Here is a 27,206-nt window from a genome sequence, read left to right as displayed (position 1 = left end):
ATTATGGTTCATAGTTCACGTAAGTTCTACTTTAGCTTCGAAGTTTCTTTGTATAACTATCATGTACTAAGTTTCCGACATCTCTGAACCGGTTTGAACAATTACGTGTAAACGTTTTCTCTATTTCAATAGTTGTTTGACTACAAACGTCAAAGACTTGTTCAGATTAACATACATTAAGCTAAAGATCGCATAGTTCAGATTTTAAAGATCCTCTCTCTATTTAGCCTGTTGATACGTACGCCACTGCTTTACCACGCATTCGTTGAATGTGATCTTGAGTGTTCGGGATTCCTCCACGGCGATTGGCGTCCGAACAGCCAGGTGGAATTGTGGCTTTATTGTCAAGATCGATGCTACTGAGGTGAATCTCGGGTTGTATCTAGAACCACACTTTTCATCGTGGCATTGGTTGCACGACGAATAGGAGGCGCCTAAGAACTCATCATCGGTGTTGTATATATCATCGATGTATACAATCAGTCTGTGATTAAAGAGCGCAAGGTCTTGGCGCTCCTGATGTTGACGGCGAGCAACCGATGAGAAATCCATATTCTCCTCTTTCGGCATTGTATTCATTGCTATAGCTGATATTCGGTTACACGTTTAGGTGTGACGTGTCCGCGTTCGTGTCGTAAATCTAGCGGTACTTTTTTCCTACACAACTCAAGTCGGTTGTGAGGAAGCTACATGGGTCCCAAAATTCTTCTCACCATGAAGGTTCTACTGCACACCAGGTCCAAGGAACATTTGCAAGACTTCGCAAGACAACCGGCGAAACATCTTAAACATATTACAGTTTTTCCGGGTTACTTTTGGCATTTTCCGTATCGTCGGGTCACATAGTAAACGTATGTTTTATTGTGCCAGCGTTGAGAAAACAATATTGGAGGGTTTATCTTGCTGGTCAAGCTTCATATTTGTGCAAACTACAAGATTATTCGCGCCGAGGACATAGTAATGGATGATATATAGTAGGATCAATTCAAATGAAATATTTACGTGCATTTCCAGTAGAACACATGCGGGGTGTTTATGATATGTACCCATTTTAGTATCAAGCTTTCCTGAGAGATGGGTTAAACAAACAGAAAAAAAGAACACAAAAATAAGTCCTTTTCCATTGCAACATGTTCTAGACATACAGCAAATAGGCGAATTAGATTATTTTGTTTATCAGTGTTGCATGCCTTAATGATATGCGATGTTGAACTTCGGCGCTTGCTAAGGGTTTTATTTTCAAGGAGTAAAGCCATACTTGGCCAAGGGACGATTATGTCACATCACTGCACATGACATGATTATTCGCGTTAAGTAAATTGTCGTCGATGATATATAGTATATATGGACAGATCACTTCAAATATAAAAGTGCATTTCCAGATGACCACATGTGGCATGTTTATGATATTTACCCGTTTTAGTAAACAGAATAAAACACAAAAAATAAATCGTTTCCATTGAAACATGTTCAAGATTGACAGCAAGTAGGCATAGTAAGTTTATTTTATTTATCAATGATGCATTCCTGAATGTTTAGCAACATTAAACTTCAGCGCTTGGTGAGGGTTTAAATGTACTCATAATGATTTTTAAGGTGTAAAGCTACATTTGGCCATTTGACAATTATCTAGTAAAGCTTTACTAGGCCCAGTAAACGTTCATCCTGTCAAGATGAGTGGACAAGTGATTTGTTTTAGGCCCTATGTGGTTTATTCATAGTGTATTTAAATAATTAGTAATCATTTGCAATTAATAGACATACGTTTGTACCTCCTGAGAGAAAAGTGAAAGTATTGGAATAGTCATAAGCTGGCGAGACTTACATATTTGGTCATCACAATATGTTCGCATTATATATATATATATATATATATATATATATATATATATATATATATATATATATATATATATATATATATATATATATATATATATATATATATATATATCCAGTGTTATCCTTTCAGCAACTTCTATAGTTGTCTCAGTCAGATTAAACACAAGCGTAAGACAAAAATTAACTAAACTAAATGTCATTTACCGTTTTTAGCCTTTTGCATAGAGGTTAACCAGTTCACACAAGAGCAACATTGAAGTGTATAAGGAGAGTTAAAAATGACAATTATTTAAGAGCAAAATCAAAATTGAGAGGATTACAGAGATACAATTGCACAGCATTTAGCCGATTACACTAGATTCGAGGTTGGCAAGAAATAAAGGAGAATTGTTTTATACGCATAATTATACCGAGATTTTAAAAATTCATTATTCAGCATATGTATGTCTGAGCAATCGTTCATTGGTACGAAAATGGTCTTGCGTAATGCATTAAATTACATATTTTATTACTATAGTATTTAGATGATGCATTTAAATACATACCCATTTCCTTAGCACATGTTGCTTATAATATAAATATTGTACTGAACGGAATCGCTTTGTTAAATATCGAATGGAACCTTCTCTGTCAAAAATAATTTTGTGTATTTGTTATTGATGGAAAAGTTATAATATTTCACAACCTTAAACAACAGTTCTAAGAAAGATTAAACAGCTGTGTAGAACACGAAATTATTGTTGTAACAGATTGGTTGGTTTACCCAGCGATAGATGATGAAAAGATTTGGATTTGTATTTCTTTAACGTAGCTTTAACAACTTTTCAGTCATATCACTGCGATGTCTGCAGTGTGGCAGTTTATAGTAATGTCTAACACTGGGGCATCATGCCACAGACATCTAGCATCGTGTCCCATCCAGTCACATTATGCTGACACCAGTTGTAACACTGACCTCTTAATGCTTAGCGCCTAGCGAGGCAGCCGTTAGTACCATTCGTATAAGTCTTTGGTATGACTCGGCCTGGGTTCTAACCAGAGACCTCTCGCATCCGAGGCGGACGATCTAATCAATGGGCCGCCGGAGCTGTAAATGAGGAAATGAAAAAGAAACAAGAAAGTAAAAAGAAAATCGATAATTCGTATGGGATTGTTTATTTAATCACGCAAGATAATTTGACGTTTGCTACTCGTTATAATTAGCAGGTCAAAATATATGCCTGTTCACGTGTACTAATGACCTTTTCTTACCTTTAGATTAACAAGATGATCAAACCCTTGCATTACTGCGTGTTCTTACCGGTAACTCTATTGGCATCATTGTGTACAGGTCGGTAATGTCACTATAGTTACGTTTTAATAAGTTGTTCAATATGTGGTATATAATATATGATATTATCATATTATTTCATAAGATATATATATATATATATATATATATATATATATATATATATATATATATATATCTTTCTATTTATAAGAAGATATTATGCATATTGCTTTTCCTCGCCTCGTTCTTTCTCTTTTATTTGAGCAAAAAATTTCCTGGAAAACAAATTGGCAAGGAAAAGGAAACATTCACATTATGTCCAAAAAAAAAAAAACAAACAAAAGAATTTTAAACACAAGATTAGGATTGACTCTAATCAAATATTAACTGACTTAGTGAACAATGGTATATGTGAGCTAATTCTGACATTCAATAATGTTGTTACTTCACAAGAAAATAACAGGAACTTTCTTTCAGAACTTGATTTGTGTCGCTTCGACAATAGATGCACACACGAATACAATTTAAAACTATACTGAGGAACATAGCACATATGTGCAAAGTATGTTACTATTAGAAACAAGAAAAAAGCTGTAGCAGCGTATATCAATGAACTCGTAAGAAAAAGTACTTTTTACGTTAAAAACATGGCGCACTCTTACAAGTATCGTCAAAGTAATTTTATGTATATGTGAAATAGGGTAATTTAGCTTTATGCACTAAATATGCTTAATAACAAGTATTGTAGATTATAGTGTTGGAAGCTAATAATAATAACAGATCAGTTCATAATAGTAATACCATTGCTTCCAACAAGAGATTCGGTATTCTAGGCGCGTCTAGTTTTCCATAAATTTAAAGTTATTTGGCAAAATCACTGTTCTTAATTTATCATGTTCCTTCTTTCCTCAACTTTTTAATGTAAGTCAGATTCCGCTTTGGTCAACTATTACTTTGTCTACTATCTTTTCAGTTTTAAATTTATTTGCTTTTTTGTTAGAAAATTGTTGCATTTGCCCGTACAATGCACCTCCTAATTCCAAGATTGTTGCAAGTGAATAGCTGGAGAACATTTAACTAAGGTGTATCTGTGTTCTCATTGTGCTAGTTTATAAAGGCAGAACATAGTTTGGTTACCTTTTTACCATTATGTTAACTACCTCTGCGAAAAAGTGACACATATTGTCTACTGCTTCATCTTTACCTTGTCGATTATTGTGCTCCTGCTCTACTCTGAGAAGTTCCTCTATTTGTAGTATTACGACATTATGTAGAGTTCTAGCTTCGATATTTCACTCACTTCATATAATGACTTGGTGTTTACATTATTCAACTACCGACGTATGCTGTTCTGCTAATAACACTTTTTCCATCTTTCTATGTGGAATTTCTGTTTAATTATATGATATGCACCCCCTTTTTTGTTCATTTTTTCTCTGCAATTTGTATTTTATTGAGATGGCATTATTTTCGTTTGCAGTTTTTATTGAAACGATTACAGCATAGATACCGGTTTATTATCGCAGCACTCTCGAATATAAGTTTTATTTTTGTTTCTTAGATTTTGTCGGTGTGGACTAGTATTGGTACGTGGTGTACGTTAAATCGATCTCTGACGATTATTTGGTACTTTAACTCCTTTAATGCAGGAGGTCTTTTATCGTTGTTTGACACTAATACCATTATTTAATATTTTAGTTCCATGAAAATATTAAATGGTCTATTCACCTTTTTATCACTATGCTTACTAACTCTGCACAAAATTGATATATGTTGACCACTACTTCGTCTTTACCTTATTGATTATTGTGCTCTAGACTCATCGGTTCCTCTATTTGTAGTATTGCTTCTCCCAGATGAAGACGTATCTAGATGTAAAATCTCTAGCCTCTTGCGCTGGTTCTCTCAGAAACTGTACATGCTGTTAATTGATGTATGTAATAGCGAGTCGTCCGTATTTGGTATAATAGCCTTTTAAAGACTTTCCGGCACCAATGACATGAATTCATATATCATCATATGTTCGGTTCAATACACCATATACAACAATTCAGTTCCATTCATTCTTTTGATTCAATCTACGATGCAGGATTTGTACCGTACACCTGAGGCCGTGCAAATGTCACGACTGCTACAGTGTTACCTCCGTGTATCTTTCGTTTATATTGTGATACTTAAAATATCAAGTTTTTTTTAATTCCAGAATCTATCTAAAGAGTATTATTAAAATATTACTGTCTGGAAAACATACTCACTTTCAGTTTATCTGTGCCTGTATATTATATTATGGAGTCCTTCATTCTTTAATGTGTTTAATATGGAATCATAATAAGCGCTCGAGGAGAAATTACGCACTTAAGAAAACTATCTTGATATAAAACCTATATAGAAGACATCAGTTATGATTCAAAAAGCCCTGAATGGCTGCATCCAGGAAGATAAATTACTGAAGGCAATGCATTTCGGCGTGTTTAAGGCTTTGCAGACTATCAGACATTCCAAGATCCAAGAGTGCAGAGTGCATTTCTAAAGTTATCAATGTTAATCACTTGTTTCGTTTGCTATTTCTTCCTTCTCGGATGACACTGTTATATATGGGAAGCCGAATCTGTGTTGCTGGCAAATTTGGTCGAAGATCATATTGATCGTTTCAACCCGGACCTTTTCTTTTTTGTAGTTGCAAATATTTTAATTAACATGTAGTTAGTCTCATTTAGGAAATCATCTTGCAGACTTTCCTCATTCATCAGAAAAACTGCATTTGAGTATGCAGTAGTGTCTTGCAAATATAGTTCAATACTGGTGGATTTCTGTAGCCAGAACCGATGAACTTTGGACGTAATAATTTCCCATCCGTTCTGTTGGTCTTAATCTGTATTCTTGCTGATCGAGATCCTTCAGCTCCTCCCCGTCTTTGATCTGCCTTAGTGTTTAATCGGTTTTCCTATATGATGTTTTATATAATCTTTTACCCTCAGTTTTGTGCAGCATGGTACTGGATAAGCTATCCCGAACACTGATCTCTGAGTGCACCTGTTTTTGTTTGATCTTGAATCGCTAGTCTTATTTGCACTATTTTGCAAACTTTTTATATCTACTCATTTCGTATGACCCGTAGATCTCTTTCTTCAGTATTTCGATCACTTCATATAATGACTTGGTCTATTTATTATACAACTAATGACGTATGCTGTTCTGCTAATAACCCGTTTTACATCTTTTTCTGTCTAATTTTAGTTTAATTATATGATATGCCCCTCCTTTTTTTTCGTTCCTTTTGTTTTTATTTTCTCTGTAATATCTATTTGCTTATTGAGATGGCATTTCTTTTGCAGTTTTGTTGAACAGTTTACTGCACAGAGCCTGTTTTATTATCGCAGCACCCTCGAATATAAGTTTTATATTTTTTTATTCGATTCTTCGGTGTGTACTAGCATTAGCACACGGTGTGCGTTAAATCGATCTCTGATGCTTATTTGGAACTTTAGTTTTTTTAAATGCAGGGTTACTTTTTATCATTGTTTGATACTAATTCCATTATTTAATAGTTTAGTTCCACGATCCATGGCTGCATGTCTCTAACTGTCTGGATTTCGACTAAACGCTATTGTTTGTATTTTGTTCCAGTTTATTCTATTTATTTTATATCAATATTTATATTGAACATTTATGGTTAGTGTTTATATTCAGGTCAGTGTTAATATTATAGTCCGAAGTATCAGTATTTACCTTTTAAATGGTTCATCCAACATATAAACATGCACAGTAGTGCATTCTATCTACTCCGTCTAACAATGTTCAGCGGCTAATATCATACACTTTTCTATAGCCACCACGCTTCCTTTTCTGTCTATTATTAGAAGACAATGACCATCGGATAGCGTCTTCTCCCCCATTTACCACCTTATCGGGTTAAGGGTTGTCCGTTTGATTGTAGCGCTTTTCTTCCTCCTTGACATGACCAGTTATGTTGACCATATGAACATTCATCACCTACTTCTTGTCGTTGATGACGAAAATTCTGGAATTATTCTAGTTCTTCTTCTTCTTCGTCTTCTTCTTCTTCTTCTTCTTCTTCTTCTTCTTTTCTTCTTCTTCATCTTCTTATATTTATTATTATTATTATTATTATTATTATTATTATTATTTCTGACGATAATTTTCAGATAAAAATATTTTTATCTAATATTTTAAATTTCAGATACAGGACATAGTTCTAAATTTGTCTGCATCGGAGATCCCGTACATGTGTTTCAAAACATTACATCTTCCAATTTCAGTGGAGGTATTATCCTTTACAAAAAAATTGCCGACAAAGTAGAGGCAATTGCTACATTTCGTAGTGAAAACTATATAATACATGATAGATACAAGCAAAAATTGTCTTTGGAAAATGGAGCTATATTGATAAGAGACTTTCAAACATCGGATGAAGCGATATATACCATTTTATATGACGGTTTTTCTAAAAGAAAAGAGGTGGCAATATGTGCAACTGGTGAGTATTCAATTATACTTTTATAATCCAGATTTGTTGTATGTACTTATAGCAGTGAAGCGAGTTAGGATACGTCAGTAATTTCAGCTCTAAATCGTTTGCATGTATCATTTTATTCTATAATTATTGTTCTTTTGTCCTCTTGTTCTTTGCGAAAAGAGCTGAATGCAAATTGATCATGTCACGGTGCTTCGTATATTCGCTAGCAAAACCTATTTCTTTCTAATTCAACAATAGCACATGAAGACCAAGAGCTAATAATACTGAGGTTAAACAGAGAAGAAATGGTTTATCCATAGGCACAACAATGCATACATGAAAACATAATCAAATGAAACAAATTTGTATATAATAATATAAAATACCCAAGTTATAACATAGTGAATATTAATTTGTTCTAGTCTGAAAGGACTCGAATACGCACAGCGAATAATGGCACCTGTTGCCACGCTATTATATAGCAGTGCTCTAATTTACTTGCAATGCGTACTTCCCCGAAAGACTTTGGAAGGATGTCAAAAGGATAGCACAACAGTGAATTTTCAGCATAGTATAAGCCACACCCATTAATAAACTAATTATCAGCCAAATGCAGGTTTATATATGTATATATTTGTATTTTCAAGTGTTAATATTAAGATAGAGAGAGATAGGTAGAGAGAGAGAGAGAATATGACCCAATATGTTCATATTTTATTGTTTCCAGCTTCAGCATACCATGTGACCGCCGTTATCCATCCTCCCAACATGTTCACTTACAGCTAGTAGTTTTTATGAAATGACAATTCCGCGTTCTTTTACAGGATACTAGGCATTTAAGTTTGTCAAAGTTTTCCAGTTTAAACTACATTATATATGAGCATTCAATTATCTGCAGAAATATGCAACGTCAACAATAATTTGAGAAGCTTATGTATACTTACTGGCACTGGATATAATACGATTTGATCATTTCATCTATTTCATCATTCGCAAGCGACAGCCGACACACATTCGGTACGTTGAATAAGCCCTACAACTAATGCAACGAATACTAGTAATGTTGTTATGGCCAGACGTTCCAGAAATGTAGTTCAGATCAAAATTTAGTCGATGTAACTAAATGTATTGTTCCACGATTTGTCTCCCACTACCTTACAATTTGCACAACACAACTCGATTACCAATATTCTCTGTATGAATCTGCATTGCAAATGTTTTGAACATAAGCACATACAAGTCATTATTAGATGACAAATATAACACAAAATATTCCATTACTTCTATTCTAAGTACAAAAATGTAACGTTATCTGTTTCTGCTGACATTGTTTCCATCATTGCTTCGGACGTGAAAAACCTAATGTGCACCTTATGGCCTAAACGTTGATTCATCACAGCTGATTTTGAGAAAGAGTTAACAAGAAAGTCATGTTTATCATTATGAACACAGTACCCGATACAAGAAGAGGCGGCAATCAGACGTACGTATAAGAATCGGAGCGCGCACTGAAAAGCATACATCAGCACAGCGCACGTTGGACAGACGACAGGTTCCAGCGCCCATCTACATATATATTTAGTTGGAACATTGTGCTATAGTTCAGCATAGTGGTTTCTAAAGACAACGTTTTTAAAAACCGCGCATCTTTGTTAACGCTGGATATATATATATATATAGTTACAACACTATGGTTTTAAAATAAAATAACATGAAAGAGGAAAAACCAACACATTTTTTTATAACTGAAAATATTAATATTTTTAACTAAAATAAATTTTTGCAGGAAATGAAACTGAAAAAATTATCAATAACGTAAAGTAGAGTGAATTAATTATTAAGGTCTTAAATGGTCTATCAATTCCAAAAATATCGATTAATTTGATTTCCAAATGCATCCAAACTTATGGTCTTTATTGTATTGGCTTATCAACACGAGAGAAAAAGCACTACAATACAACCACAAAATGTCTTTAAAATAATCCACAATAATTCCGTAACGGCTATAAGTATCCAACTAGTCCTTAAATAGTATTTCCGTGACAGCTGTTACAAATCAAAATAATCTGAAATATTTCGAATACATTAGTTCGAACGAACACATAATTTAAGCAAAATGTGTTACTTGAAGATGACTTCCTAGACTAGTGGTAATACTAAGAATGCCTAATTATACATAACATTTCTATTATACAGATTAGTAGTTAATAAGACTCTTTTATTTACAAGAAATGAAGTATAAAATATAATGCTGCTCCCTTCCTTATACATCTCAACCCAAATAAGCAATTAGTCCAGAACTAGACTTATTTTGGAACACTCGCGAACTTTTAAATCGGCGATCTTTGCCCATGCACGGTAAATGGGCACACATACAAATGCATATAATATATATATATATATATATATATATATATATATATATATATATATATATATATATATATATATATATATATAGTATTTTCTGCAAACTATTGCCTCATTGGAAACCATATTTAGGGGCAGAGCTGTAAAACTTTCTGGATCAGTTTTTTCCGTTTCTGTGCAGAAGTAAACATTGGTGGATGATCTAATTATAAGATTTCACTACTTGTAGTAATTGCAATGTAGATTATTTTCCCAATCGTTATGCTGTAGTTAAATAACACAGCGCCATTTCTTTATGTGTCATTAACTGATTGCTCAATTAATTCAGAGGTATTTCTATCCGACTATCAACACCCGAGATCCAGTTTGCAGTCCATGTAAGATCTTATAACCTATTCAAGCTTTTTATAAATGTTGCGCTAAATCCTAAAGCCAGAGGAAGAACTGAAATGTACAGAAAACTATGATTTGATAGTATGTGGAGGACAATAAACCTATTGCCATAGACCGCAAACTATAGCTTCAAGAACAGTGTTTTGTGAATTCCCAGCTCCTGTAGCAATATTTAAGGTATAATTCCCTTTTCAATTACCGCTGTAGCATCATACATACCATTGGATTGTCATGAAGATATTGCATCAAGAGACATTTTAAATAATTGACCGGAATTTTGTGTTGAAAGAACTTGTGCACTTTTAAGTATGGTTTTTATTTTGTTAAAAGCCTTCCTACATTTTCAGAGGAATGAACATGGCTTTCTTATTGCAAACAATTGTGTCAGTGGTACGGTAATTGTAGATACATGTGAACTATTTTCAAATAATATACAATCATATCAATATATTGCATTATTTGTTTTTTACTAATATGCACTGGGAATCCAGAGATAATATTTTCGAAATTCCTCTCAGTACTTGATACAAAAAGGCTCTGGGAAGTTCCTTTGTACATTAATGTTTTAACAGAGATAGGCTTGACAGAATCCTAGCGAAGCAATAAAAACATCCTGACATGCATGGTTCATAATTATCCGAAATCAGAGAGGGGTTCAACAGTGTACTGCTTTTAATACAAGACCGTGACCTTACGTTCTTGAAGATAAGATCATTTGGAAAACATTTATTGTGTTGCTTATTGTACTTTATTATATTATACGACCTACTGTAATCAGAAATGACGTGTCCTTTATTTGAATGTGCGTGCAGGTAGGACAAGGACGAGATAAGGATATCTGATCAGTCTTATCGATATCTGATTTCTAAAAGTTTTGATGGATTGATATTTGAAAGTACCCGTATGAGATTAAGATCATTTTTTACCAAAATAAAACATCTAAAGGAAAATCTACCGCAGGATGTTGTACTGACAATGAACAGTAGATTTCCAGATCTTTTTCAGTAATTACACCTTGTAATAGAAGAGGCCAATGCCATTTTAAATTTTTAACAATATTCTCAAAGTGAAAAATAAGTATATACTGGTTGTTGAAAAAATGGATTCCAACCAATGTTTCTGGTGACATTAATGCCTGGTATTTTTGTAGGAGAGGAGTGATCTGTTTACCAATTCTATTTCCACTAGTCTATGCTGAATTTTCATTTTTTTTACTCATATTGCTCTTTTCTCCTTCTGCATTTGCATTTGGTTTTCCTCACTCTTAATTTAATTTGCACTTTTATTTCATTCTCCTTGTCCTGCCTTTGAATTTGTATTTCCATCATTTTTTTCTGAAGATGAACTTTCTTATTCCAGTTCCATCAGTTGTTTTTAACTGTAATTCTGTCAATTTGCTATCATAACCCAAAGCACTTATATCCCAACTTGTCTTTCCAACCAAATACTGAATAAAAGAATTGTCTTTCTTGTTCTTTGTTAAATTCTTTCATTCCAGACTGTCAAAATGTATACCAAGATGACGCACCTCGTCCTTTTCTATAGACTCTAACCAATCCTGGGTAGGATTTGAGTCAATTTATCAACATCCGATTAAATGTGTTAAATTAAACTGTTTTCCAGGGAAAATGACAATTCCGAAACAAAGTCAATTTAAATTTTATACGTTTTAATATATATCTCTGAAATATTTTTTGTTTTGAAGAAATTCAGATCCCCAAAGAGTTCCCAAGTTTTGTTACGATCCTGTGCCTTAAGTTATGCAATATAATGAAAGTGATATGTTGGTAAAATCAGCTAAGATTTTTTTTCTATACAATGCAAACAGGAAATTCAAGGTACATCATATTATTACGAATGAAATCCCAAATGATCCTAAATGTCCGATCACAGTTCTCAAACATAGAATATTTCCTATTTAATACTGCATGAAGCGGATGTAGTAAGCTGGCTTGTTGGCTTATTTAACTCCTTAAGGTGTACTCTCCAGTTTCTGAGGTGGCATCAGTGTTTACTATATGTTCATATTTATTGAACATAAATATATGAGAATTATAAGCTACATAAACCTGGAGACACCATGCACAAAATCATCCAGATAAATATGACATATTTTACTTAAGCTTCTGAATGATGGTATAAATAATGAACTTTTGCAATATGAAATGGTTAAAAAATCTTTACTATGGTCACTATGAGTAGATGCGTACATGGCAAATGTTGCATCTTGTTTGTTCAAATAATAAATCACCATTCAAATAATTAAGCGTTTGATTTTAATCAGTTGCTAATTTTGTTTCATATTACTTATCATAGTTAATTATCTTCCTTAAAATAAAATCAAAACACCCGTCGTTGGGATCATTCTATTTATGAGTAACACAGTTTGTAATGCTGCCAGCTTCTATTTATTCACCTTTCCTGTGTCTGTTATGAATATTTTATTAAAATCTCAAATATTATTCTAATAGTTGTTTATTGTTTGTTCTTATTCTTGTAGATTTAACCGCTGATGCTGCTGCTTATTATCTGTCCTTGGGTTGAATGGTGTGATTGCCTACTGTTTTTGTTATTTTTTGAGCAACGACTATGTCTTTAAGACTCTAAATACTATGTCTTATTCAATCGAAAACCGGCTGTACGAAACAACTTTTAAATGGTCATGTTTCATTGTAGACATAATATGTACCCTGATACCATTTACACATCACATTCTAGGTAGAAGTATAAGTTAACTTAGTAATTTTAAACGTTATCATTTCAGTCGACATTTGTCTATTGTGTATTACCCCAGAAACAAGTTGTCTATCAATTTCTATTTAATTTTACATTTGTGATTATATTGATAAATATTGTCAGGCAGGGTCCATGTTCCATTAAGTAGTCGACGGTGACATATTTATCTTTTACAGTCTAAATTTGTAAAGAGAAATGATAACTATTCCAACGTCTTTAAAGTCTATGTTTGATGATGGACATATTGACGTACATTAAGTGCTTGCCTGAGCGCAGTTTAGAATGCGGCAAGGTTAACATAGCTATTACTGTCTTTGTTTGCTTGCTTGTTTCGCGGAACATTTATATGTGGAAGCATATGCATTTTTTGATAGCTGAAACGTTAAAATATCCATGATATTAAGTTTGTTCTGATTTTGCTCATTGTTCATTTTCCTTAACTTCATCATTTATTTTGCTCATTGTTCATTTTCCTTAACTTCATCATTTATTGCAACTAGATATTAAAAATGACGTGAAGAAACAATTTGTCTTCGTCTGTGTGAAAAACTGATTAACACAGATACATCGTCGCACATGGACTTGATTTGTTTCCCTAAGATGGAGTTCTTTCTCACTATATCGTAATTTTGTAGTCTCTTCTACGTTCTGCTTATAGGTTCAGTTTTTTTTTGTGTGGCTTTTATAATTATTGCGAAGTTTCATTTATATTTTGTTTAGTTTTCTGATACGTTAACTAATAAAATGTTATATTCTTCCTTGTTTTTACAAATGGCTAAGCCATTTCAAGATTATGTAGTAATCTCTAAGGTCACAAACCATTTTCGTTATATTATTTTTAGAAGAGATGAGAAAAAATACTGTATTCAATAATCATTGCACTATTGTCAGTCATTTTCTTAACCAATATGTGAAACAGCTGAGAGATAAAAAGGATAATTTGGGCAAGAACCTGAAAGGATATAATGCAAATTATTCCAGAAATCACATACATGAATACAAAATATTCCATTCTACAGTCGGCTACAGAGTAGTAAACGCATTAAGAGAAAACACTAAGTCAGATACTGCCTTGAAGGTATTGGATGTGCTATCATTTCATCATCTCATACAATCTGCCTCGTGTGACCTTATTGGAAACTAAAGAACAACGAAAGTCATTCCAATCCATGAACATGATATAAATATGAGTATCAGCGACAACGAGCAAAAATAAGAAAATAACCAACATAAATGCAATTGAAGATACCTATATTGAATGATTCAAGGCAGCTAACTTGATCAACTTAATCAAATGTTAATGATAAGTGATAACTGTGTGAACAGAAAATACAAGTCAGCGTTACCTCCAAGACTTTGATTGGAATTTGTTTTAGTATTCATATATATTACGGTGCAGATTAGGACAACTGAACATAACTTTTAGCAGCTCTTCAATTTCCTAACTTGATTTTGTCACACTTCTCCGGCTCATTTGTCACTCAACCCTTTACGAATTATCTCTTTCTATGTTCTATTTACACAGGCGTGTTCTGTTCATGTAATTTTAAATCTCTCGAGGAAAGTGTGTTTTCTACTTTAGTCATCGATTAATCTAACTTCTTGATTCTATCTATAGTATGCTCTGCACGTGTACTCAGTTCATTCGTCACTATTCATAAAAGCAAATAAATGGCTGAGGGTAAAGGTTATGAAATGAAACAAGACGAAAGCCCCGAATAAAGAGATCATAAAGTGGTAGGTTCATCCGATTAAATTCGCATTGATGACACTGTAAATATTGTTGATGGTGTTGGTCGAATAATATATAGTGCATCTGAAATTAAAATGGTTACTCGTTAAAGATGAAAACAGTTTCACTAACGCTTATTAGAAACTTCAATGAATTGATAAAAAGAGGATACAATATAAACGAATCACAGTATTATTGAGATTAGATCTAGAGCACACTATATGAAACCTCTTGTAACATTAGTGTTGAAAAGGGTTTCAAAAATATATACGATGATTGATAGTGACACCAACTAAATTAGACAATGCAATGTTCGCTTATTACTTCAGATAGGATAATACATACATTTGATGTTTGTGTTTATCCTTCCTTCAGCTGAGTGGAACATCTAATTGGTATACTGAGTATTTTTATAGGGTATATCAATGCTTTGTTGTAGGCTGACTGCAAGTTGACATTGAAATCCCTACCGGGTCTTTTATTGAAAATGGGCGAATACATATCTGTAGATTGATTCATATCTATATATATATATATATATATATATATATATATATATATATATATATATATATACTGTTTATATATTCTTCGCCCTGCACTGTACTATTGATCTTAATTTGTTAAATCTGTATATCTTTATGATGAATGCAAATTTGCATTTTCCTTGCAACTAGATATCTTAAATCTGCTTTAAATCCCGATTCGTTATTATTAGTATCTTGTATTATTTGTAATACAATTCAATTTGTTGACACCCGTATCCACTCAAATCAAGTAACAAACATACACTATCTCTTTAGACAAGTATTGTTACTTTTATGATAATCAATTAATATTTATATCACTCATTAAATTTCAGTTTATGATGTATTGCATTTTGAACTATTGAAATGTCGCTCCTGTCAATGCTCGTCAGCTCTACTTCAGTCAACAAATACATACATAAAACAGTTATACATTTGATACATTTTGCGAATACATCGGTATTGTACTAGTTAAAAAGTTAAAAAACAAAATATTGAGTGCTCAGAATTTGTACTAGGGTAGCTGTACAGTTGGTAGATATGTAATTAAAATTCATCATCGTGTTTTTTTTTTTTTCGTTTATTGTGCGTCGATGAAACCATGCACTTACAATATATATCCTTTTAAAACGTTCGACGAACTTATCGTGCATGAGGAGGGGATTGCAATATTAAGGTTCATATTTGTGTTCACATAGTATGAATGCATCGACTGGTAATGTGGCATGATAATTTGTTTTGGTATATGAATACAGTGTACCTGTAAGTGTACTTAAGATAATATCATTACCAAAAGAATATAAAATATTTAATTTGCAAGCATTAATGTGTGTTGCTATTTAAATATTAAATTGCAATATATATATAAATAAAAATATATATATATATATATATATATATATATATATATATATATATATATATATATATATATATATATATATATATATATATATATATATATATATATATATATTATTAAAATTAAACATCCTATTCTTGATTTTAAAATACTTCGTCGAGAGACTTCAAAACTTCTGTATACGAATGATTAGCTTAAGTAATTATAATATCTTCTCTCTAAAATTGTCAGCTCCACCAACTAAGCGCTGCAAACCAAGCATAATACAAGATGGAAACGTTTTGACTGTGTCTCTGGATAATCCAGATTACTGCGGAAAACCTGTAGTGGCTGTCCACTGGATGGAGTATCCTAATAGTTCCCGCGCAGTAAGTAAATTGTTTTACCCTAAGTGTATTTCTAAATTTATTTTGCAATCTGTCAAGATCTGCCTTTCATTTTTCTTTTACTACATGTATTTGGATAAATAATATCTTGAAAAATCTAATTACATTGCAATATTCTACATTTGATTAATCGGTCTACTTGAAAAATCAATATCCTGATAATAGATGTAATCAAGATATAAAATGAACAAATTTACCTGCAACTGTGTAATGTCCAGAATTCGGGTAGAGGTGTTCGAATACCATAGATTCTAATGTAATTACTATAGCATGAATATGGTTTGTCTCGGTAAAGATTACACGCGGTCATTTTTAGCGACTAACGTAAGCCCATTAAAACAAATATATATATTTCCAAACAACCTGATTCATACACATGTATCTACTTCATGGAATCACTAAATAGCGAATTGAGATCTAACGTGAGCAAATTTTCAAATGTCCGGATTAGGGAAGGGAGAGGAATAAGACGTGCGTGAAAGTGAGATCCTTGTAAAACACAGTATTGAACTTAGTGGAAACCTTTGAAGTGAAACTCTTCTACACTGTAGTCGTTGCAATAGTAGACTCACATCCATGGGTTTCCTGGTATCTGTATATCGTCTATTATGATGACAATCTCAAACAACTCTAGATTTCAACCGTTGAAGCGCATACTCAGCACAAACTACTGGATTTCAGAGTAGTGTATACGCACAGTGGATCGGAAGGTCACCAAGGTTCCATGTATTAGTTCATTTGTCTCAAAGTTAATGATAGGCAATGATTTCTTTAATTTTTTTAATAAGGGGATCTGCCAGGTGTCTCGAACAACTCGTTGGGTTTCTTTTAATATCAGAGAGGTGAGGTTTGAAATGGTCTGTAATTAATTTATACCACGCTATCTAGATATCATTTTCTTGGACGAGAGACCCTGCGTCATCCATATACAATTTTAAATTTCTTCTTGACTCATCGTTAAGTACTGTTTGTGCAGTCTTTGACTATGATGGTGGATTTGACAACCGCAAACTGTGATTATATCAGCCAAATTATCAGCAAAATTGAAACTAGAGCCTGCTTTGATTCTCGCTATCATGACACTACTGTTTGCTTTTCTTCCTTCTTCTTTCTTCTTTAGTTCACCATTTAGGTTGCATCTGCAACTGTTGTACTTCTTAATACTGATCGTCATCAATATAATTGGCTAAGATGTCCGTGGTTACTTTTCGTAGACTGCTGTCTTCAAACATATTATTAAAATCTATAATAAAGCTCACATTCCTAAGCTCTAGTGCAATTTGAAGATTAACACCGAGCTGTCATGATTGTATAGGGTGGAAAATGACCCTTGTCTTTTCTTGGAAAGGTGTGAAATTAAATCCTAGTAGGCAATACCATGCTGCATAGTTGTCGTATAAATTGTCAAGGAAACTGTTGATTCTCAATTGTTCTTTGGCTTCAAGCAGTGTCCGGTACGATCGTATGTTTTCTTTGTGGTGAAAAATAAGATTAAAGTGTCCGATAGACACGCTGAGCTCTGACAATGCTACTGAGTAAACGTTAGGAATCTGGTCCTAGACGACATTAGTTTTAAACCTGGATTAGAGTCCTGGGACAATGGTGAAGGGATTTTACTTTGATTTGTCGAGCATAATGATTACCTGCACTCAATATATTCGCCTTGTACCATTTAAATTTGGCCATCACATGGATGACGTGCTTCGATTCAGACTTAGACGTACACGATTGCTGTTTAATAAATACGTGTACAAACACAGGCCCAAGGGTAAAAGTTTCATAATGTGCGTTCCTGTTTGATCTTTTTTGTCTGTAGTTAAATCCTACATTGTCGTCTGTAGTTTCTTCGTTAATCAGATATGTCTTTAAACATTCACAATATGTCCGATTTTAACACCATGCAAGCATCAAAGTATGTTTGCTTGGCTTCGTTTGCAAAAATTAGTAGATCATCGAGGTAAGCATGGTAAAATTCAGTGCCAATGGTGTACGTGACATAAGTGCTTTTATTTGTTTTAAATAGAAAACCACGTCGCTTAACAAACTTTCCATACAATTTCTGATGTGAACTACGGTAGCTGGATTAGTGTTGTCGGATCTGATAATTTTCACAACCAAGTACCTGTAACTTTTATCTCGATCACTTTATTATGTGATTGGCCGTTTGATTTCAAATTCCATTTGATCTGATGTCGTCAAAGATGGCACAGGATGGAATTCTGCCTACTTCGATTCTTCCATATCGTCATCATTGCATGTGGTATGGAAGCATCTAGTTCTGCTTTGTACCATTCGTAAAAATTATATGATGGTGCTTCACCTGTTATTATTTGCCTTGTTAAGTCGATACTTTTTAAAACTTTTTTTTGTAATACCTTTTTTCTGTAATGTCCTCACCGCGGCGTGGAAGATGAGTCATGAGCTTCATGAGGAGTGTAAAGTGAATTTGTATGTGTTTCTCTGAGTCTAAGAAAGTTACTTTCTGTATAGTTTAAAGTACATTTCCCTCATTTCAGCAGCACTGGCTTGGGACTCTGCTTATTATTGATGAACACGTTTGTACGATTTATTTTCCTCGCGTCATGCTACCGTTTTCTAGAACTTGCAATCTTGGGAGACAGCGGGTTCCAAAACTGGCGCCACAGTGGAAAAGACCGTACTTCTAAATTCGTTGTACTCGACATGAGATTACACAAACATAAACTGAGCCCGTAGTTCATTTATAGTGGGTATCAAACATAGTTTCTTAAACGGATGCTGTTGTTGTTGATCATGTCTTTTGCTGGAGTAATGATCATCTTTCCAACCAGAATATCAAAGAAACTGGCAAAAAATTCTGACAACATTTATTGCTGGATCAATCACATTTTAGAGGGTGACATGCAATTACATCAACGGGATTTAGAGCATTAAAGTAAAACCATACAGAAATATGAAGAGCTGTGGTAGATGGTAAAACAAAACCGTTTCATAAACTGTAGCAGCCTCAACTTCAACTCCAATAAATACATGAGGTCAAATAAAGAACTCCGACCAACTATTAGGTGTCATGACAGCTTCTGATAAAACTCATTCCCGATGATTCAGAGACTCGACCACGAATTTTATTAGGACCATAAACTATGGCTGGTCTTGGTGCATGACATTTCCTCACTATGTTTGAAACATCAAGAAACACGCATCAGTCATCAATGAGAAGAACAGGTAAAAATAGGATATTTTCGGTGTCAGTGGAACCAGATAGAAACGTTTTGGACGCAAGATGACAAGTGATGGCTCAATGATGTCCATTCCAGTGGTGTAGCCATTATCAGCAACAAAGCTAGTACAAAATCACTCTTAGAATGGGAACCAATGTCAGTGTCAGATTTATTAGAACAGCATTCGAGTCCCAATACTAAACGTTCACCATACCGCAATGTTATTCCCCTACAAATGAAGCTGAGGAGGAAGATTAGGACTTGTATGAACTAGCAATTTCCAACACAACAAGACATGCTCGTGATAAAAGGTTATATGAATACCAATGTAGGAACAGACGATACAAACAATGAGTAGAGCGTGCGGTAATATTGTTGTGGAGTCGCCAATGACAAAGTGAAGGACATGTGGATTTTTGCCTCATCAGCAACTGTGTAATAGGCGGCCCTCTCGTCCGGTACAAAGACAACCACAAACTAACGGAAAATGCTAACCTTCCTGCTCGGATTATACTGAGAGTGCGAAAAGTGAGCACACCTTCCCCTGCCCTGCAATCTTCACTGTCTATCCATTCAATCTAGAATCAAATGAAAAATCTGTTCACTGTCGTTCATTTCGTTGACGTACTTCAGTCAAATTCATATGTCTGGCATCATCCAGGTGTACACCCCATCTACAAACTTACATTTCTTCATTCGACACTGGTATTTCCAATGTTCCCACTGTTAAAACGAAGTCATATGGACAACGTTCTTCCGCGTACCATGGCCCACAAACGTTGAATAAAATTGTCCATGTATATGAGACATATGGAAACTGTCATCGCATTAAAGAGTGCTATTAAAACTCACTTATTTCGACTACAAGAAGAGACTTAAAAAGTTAATAACGCTCATTTCATTAATTATTGTCAACCTGTTTGTGTTTTGTTCTTTAATTTCATGTTGCGTTTTTGTAATCTTATCTTTGTGCATATTGTTGTGTTATGTAATATTCTAAAGCGCTTAGAGCTTCTAAAGATTAGGCCTTGTACTAAGTCCACATTATTAATATTATTATTATTATCATTATTATTATTATTATTATTATTATTATTATTATTAATTTTATTATTATTATGGGTTATGGTAACTATGTGCGGGTTTCGTTGAGTAGAGTTGGACATAGTAACCTTGACTATGCATATTAATCCACGTTTACACTTAGTGGCCAACATGGTGAGAGGGACTGGCGGCAGAATGGAATTAAACGTAATGTTCCACTCCTCTTTGTTTTTTATCATTTTACTTGTGTGTATTGTACCATTTATACATATTTGCATGTAATAACGTGACATGATTTAAATATCCATTTAATGTCCGCTTTGTAAACTTGTGATCTTGAAAGTTTTGGATGACAGTCGAATTTGATTTCTCGGTACAGTAATTTGACATAATTGCAAAGGTTGATTTGTTTCCTTTGATTTCTTTGTGATAAACGACATACCTGAGAGAAGCATTGTTTAATACCCCTAAGTTATGTGGCCAAATTATGCTTTGATCGAGATAATTCATTTTTCATATATCTTTTATAATATTAAATTCTAAATGTAACGTTAATATCAATATACATTTTCATAATTATTGTACAAGCAAAATATTAGATCTATTGTCATATTTACAAATCGTTTTCACAGGAAACCGCCGATATACATTATTAAGTCTTTTTTCCATCATATCAAATTTACATTTATATAAAGTATAACTAAATCAGATTAGAACTGATTTTTAACAAGCGTGACTTTAAAACTACTTCCATTGTTTGTATGTGTCCGTTATATATTGCTTTAAATATTATAAACTAGTCAGTAGATGTGTGAAGTAAAAAAATTAATAGTACTGACCGTATTTAAATGCACACCAAGCACATATTGATCTCCTACTCTCTGCTTTCATTTTATATTTGTGCTTAATGTAATATTTATTTTTCAAAGATTTGATGCAATGCTTGACTCACGTAAACTTTATTAGCGATATTTAAATAAAAACAATAAACAAAATACATGAAATAATGATTGACTGGTTTAAGCAACGTTTTTATTGCCTGACATTTGAAATCCGACCGAGAAGCGATAACTGAAAATGACAGTAGTGTAAGTATCACGAAAATATCAAAGAAAGTAGGTATGTTAAAAGTTCAACGATAAAGAGATAATTCGCTGTTTTTGTATCATGGATAGGGCGAGAGATTTCATATTCAAATTTACCTTTAAAGCAATTATCACAGCACAAAGCCTTCTAAGATATGTTCTTTTACAGGACGAAACAGTTATAGAGATACCGCATGGAAAGGAAGCTGGTACATATAGAGCCTGTATTGAGGGTGTGGCCCTAAAGTGTCTAAAACATTCAACGCAATGGGACAACTGCACAAGCTTCAATATAAAACCTATAGTAGGAAGTAAGACATTGTTTTTGTTCTGTCACATAATATTATCATTATTTTGATAGTTCTTTTAAGATATTATGCATAGCCAAATACGACTTCAATACAACAATTTTACCTAATTTGGCATTAAGGTCTAAAGAGACTCTGTTATATAGAGCCACTGTCCTGCAATTCTCACACCTGTTATACCGTTTGCAAAGCTCAACACATCTCAACTTAGTCACAAAATACAAAGCCATTGACCAGAACATTTTACAAAATCAAATAACATGTGTTTGTGTACATTTTTTGACATACCATAAAGCTAAAATGACCATTATTCTAAAGTCATCATAAGCTCTACTTTATATCATTGATCTTCTGTTCAGACAGAGATTTTTAAGCGATAATTGGTGTCAAATATTGTAGTACCATCCAGAAATGTACACGAGGAAACTTATATACCAGTAGACGTTCTATATACATCTATTTTAAATACGAATAACAAACAACACACATATTCGCATCAAAATTGCGATAAAATCACGACTGTTGGTATTTAAAAACTCATCAAAGTTAAAACGGATAAGGATCATGAATTTATATTCATGAAAAATACGCCCGCCTAGAGAAGTCTTTTTTAATGAGAAATGTCTTCTGTATAATACATGTATATCTCTACTTTACAATTTACCTACAGAAATGCGGTGAAGCTCAATTACAGCACTTTGTGAATCACATATCATTTACCCAAAAGTGGACTGTCTTTATAGTGAATCCGTTTGTAAAAAAACAAACATTAATTTTTCCAAAGGGATATTACTAGTAATTAATCGGAGGGATAATGTATACGTGTAATTATTCTTATATTTTAATTCAGTCTTCATGCTTATTTGAACGTTCTCTAAATTGTTAACCGTGGACAAATCACATGCTTCTACACATAAAGGATCCATATGAAACATCTTGATGAAGGTTCTTTTGTATCGATCTCATTTGGTTTACTACTGCGTCATGCAAGACTCTATTCGCAGCATTCGACTGACATTAAAGAAATGTATCTTCATCCTAAGTCCCTCATACCTTTCATTATATTTTACATAGCACTTCACCAACGATCAATTTTCGTGAAATAAATCAACGGACAAAATGCATGTAGTACTTTTTAAGAGAAAAATCTCTAATCTCCCTCCACCGAGATTATGAAATGTGCAACTTAATTCACTTTCCGTAAGGATACGAAAACATTTAATCTTTAAAAGATTTAATTAGTTTGCAGAAAGAATTGTTCCTGAAAGAGATAGGTCCCGGGTTAACAAAATATGTGTAGAAGCATGTGATGTTAGAAATTTTTGTTCCCAGCCAGGTTAATACACTTCCAATATTGCTTGTCTTTATGATAATTTATGAAATTTGTCAATTAATTCGTTATGGCTAATTCCCCCTTCCACGCCGCCTCTACAGCCACCGCCGCCTCTGCTTCGTGCCTACAGTGAATCCTGTAATAAAAATCAGCAGAGAGGGCGAACAGTCTCGAATTGATTCACTCTCCAACCGGAAACGTAAGCCTTCCTGAAAATCGCAGAAGAAACCTCAAAAGAAGATCGTGGCGGTAACTGGGGGTGCCGAGACAACGCCCTCATTGCTGCTGCTATCCAAAATATTTATCAAGGCCGACTCGGTATCTCGACCGCGGATCATGCAAGTTTATTCTTATAAATCCATGTGCGGATAACTGAGCCTGACTAAATAAATTATAAACATAATTATGTCCATATGTCCGCTACACCAAGTCTGATTAATATGTCGCAGAGTATGTGTATCAACTCCGTTAAATACAGCTAAAATATTACAATTGTCTCTGATCACTTTAGGTATTTGTGGGTATCGTTTATTAGCATAGATCACGTCTGTGTTTTTATGTCTACCGCGTAAAAATATTCTAGCAGGATTTGATTGTTTATCTAGTATTACATCATCGTACACAACTAAATTATTAATAAATCCATCAAGGTCATCTACGGACGGTGCGTCATCGATATCTGTAATAAATTTAATAACATCATCACCGTTTTCATCCAACAACTTTGCGTTTTCATTGAAGTCTTTCAGTGAATCGTGGCATCGCTGCCCATCAACTGACGGAGCTACTAAGTATCATTTGTCCCATTTCATCCATCTCATTATCAAATTAAGCAGCAGTTGCGTTTTACCACTTCCAGATGGACCTATGATAATCAGTCTAATATTTTTTGTCGCCGAAAAATCAATTACATCCATGTTGTAGAACTATAATAAATAATATTTATAATGTGTAAAATGCAGTACGCGTATTCCCACAAGTCGACTAGCACTTATTACAACAAAGCATAACAGATCAGTAGTTACAGGTAAGTGTACACAATGTAGTACAAAGAAATTTAAATTTATTTCTAATCAGAAATAGTATTGAAAAGGAGGTGATATTGCCGCACAGTTAACAAAGTTACCAGGAACACCATGGGCTAAGTACCCAGGAGAAAAACATCTTCCAGGATATCACTATTGCAGTCCTGGTACCCGACTTGATATCCGACTTGATAACTAAAATCAACCAAAACCAGGTGAGTATCCAGTAAACGTTATTGATAAAGCGTGTCACGCTCATGGTGTAGCTTATAAAAGTAAAAACATACAAGATAAACATATTGCAGATGTGAAATTGATTTATGCGTTAAATTTCATTAAAACAATATTTCAATAAATCATTAGCTAATTGGCTGGTGAAATCTGTGATGAAGGGTAAGCTTCTATTAGGAGCCGGTACTTAATCATCCGATTATCAAAAAATAATGGAATCGATTTATTAAAGCCCAAAAATATATTGGAAAGGTAGAGCAGAGATTAACAAGCTCGCTGAGCAGCAAATGTTAACTACAACCACCTAAACTAATTGAGTATGCACATTTTGATGTTACTTGAAAAATGAAGTTCATCAAGCAGATATTTTATTTTTACCACACGACACAATTAAAATCGGAAGACGCCAACACACGTAGAAATACGCTTTAACTGTCGTTGATGTTACAAGTAGATTTAAGGAAGCAGGGACACTATCAGCAAATACAGCAACTGAAGTAGCTTCTGCTTTTGAACTAATTTATCAACTAGGACCCCTACGATGGCCACAGCTGATCCTGGCAAAGAATTTCAGGTTGCAGTATCATCGCTGATGAAGCAGCATAACGTTGAAATACGAGGAGGACACACTGCAATTGATCATGATCAGACAATTCTTGATCGATTTAATCGAACATTTGCTAAGCGCTTATTTGGATATCAGTATAAGAAGAAATAATTCAGAAAAAAACATCTCGCGAATGGGTTGGAAGATTACCAGGTGTGAAAGCTGCATTAGATAATGAAATTACTCGAACAATTAACATGAAACCTATTAGAGCGATCACAAAAACGCATATGTCTGTACAACGACAGGATTTTTCAAAACAACCAATATTAGGTAATATGACTGTGAGGTTTTTATATGAACCCGGTGAACTTGAAGGTGTTAAAGAAAGAGCGACTGATCCTATATGGGGTATTACGACACATAAACTGTCCAGCGTGGTAAGATCCACGAGCAGACCCGCAATTTAAAGATTACATTCAACTTCCCCTCAAAGTGGATTTTATTTTACGCATTATTTCACACGAATTTTATTCGGTTCTAGTCTGATTCATTTATTAAACTCCCTTTATTCTACTTCAAGAGATATATGATCATCAGTTATCTCCTCGTAATAAACCACACAATTATTTAGCCATTCGTGTGGAGATAACCCAACAAAACGGCGGTGTTTCACCATGATCGCCATGACCACGGCTGTATTTTTTAATAATAGCCAATCGAGAAACATTTTTAATATATCTAAAGCTAATGTACAAATCTCATCCCAAATGATGATCCATGGAATGTATTTCTCGCCCATTCGGCCAGGAGTCAGTGTGTCGCCCTTCCATCGGAAGAAGCTATGATAAGTACATGATTGCATTCCTCCTTCGCTCATTTATCTTGCGAGTCTGTGTGTAGTTGTTAAAACAACCATATCAACTGAACTCCGTCTAAATAATTCGAGCACTCGAGTTGTTTTACAGGAACTACCTGATCTGTTTAGATAACAGTCTTGTGTCAGGATACTGGATCATACACGGACGGTGCAGATGATAATTCTGATATCTGATTATTTTTGTAATAAATATCTTTGAATTCAGCGTCTGAAGATTCAGAATAATTACATAACATGTCTTGTTTTATTCTCCATTTACCACACGATACATCATGAGCGGTAAATTGAGTCAGTATTTAGAAGTAATTGTTTTCGATATAAAATGAATCCGTGGCAACTCTTACCGCGGTGGAAGGAAATATGTTTATCATCGATAATATATTTATAGAAATATGATCGAGCATTGAGGATTGTAAATTGATGTGACTCACCATCAAAATAACCAACAATTGTACCTAATCGTGTTCCGTAAGACAAGTAAGCGTTTTCTCGACTGATAAACATATCTCTTTTAGAAGCGGGGGGGGGGCGAATCGGACATTTTGTCCAATCGTCATTTGGTTTAATTAATACTTTCTGCACTTAGCGGATCCGGTGTCGTCAGCGCCCGGTAAAAAAAAAACGACGTCGTCGTCGGGGGGTTCGTCCAATCGTCATTTGGTTTAATTAATACTTTATGCGCGCCGATCCTAGCGTCGTCAGCGTCCGGTAAAAAAGCGCGACGACCGCGTCGATGTCATCGCCCCCCCCCCGCTGCTAAGGGATTATTTACAATGAAAATTAGTTACAATTTAACCGAATATTTGGTCAAGTCCGATACGATATCGTGTCCGAGGATGATGTAAATGTATCGTTACAAATCCATGTGGGGTCGACTGAGCATGACTAAAAAAGTTTCGAAAACCATTAAAGTCCATGTCACCGCCGCACCATGTCTGCCACATATTTCGTAGCG

General features: G+C 34.0%; 1 protein-coding gene across 3 annotated transcripts in view; it reads left to right on the top strand.

Moving 5' to 3' along the window:
- Positions 1-27,206, top strand: part of LOC149774235 (uncharacterized) — a 71,692-nt gene that overhangs the window by 9,612 nt on the left and 34,874 nt on the right. For all 3 annotated transcript variants that reach the window (XM_089945527.1, XM_089945526.1, XM_089945528.1), the window contains 4 exons: positions 3,100-3,172; positions 7,317-7,613; positions 16,444-16,580; positions 22,097-22,238. In XM_089945527.1, coding sequence (XP_089801653.1) covers positions 3,109-3,172; positions 7,317-7,613; positions 16,444-16,580; positions 22,097-22,238 — 640 coding nt within the window. In that variant the 5' untranslated portion in view covers positions 3,100-3,108. The remainder of the gene's footprint in view (positions 1-3,099; positions 3,173-7,316; positions 7,614-16,443; positions 16,581-22,096; positions 22,239-27,206) is intronic.

Source organism: Sinohyriopsis cumingii, unplaced genomic scaffold (assembly GCF_028554795.1).
Source record: "Sinohyriopsis cumingii isolate HCF-2022 unplaced genomic scaffold, ASM2855479v2 utg000360l, whole genome shotgun sequence".
NCBI classification, from domain to species: Eukaryota; Metazoa; Mollusca; class Bivalvia; order Unionida; family Unionidae; genus Sinohyriopsis; species Sinohyriopsis cumingii.
Note: the sequence above shows the minus strand (reverse complement) of the source record. Positions and strands in the feature narration are given on the sequence as shown.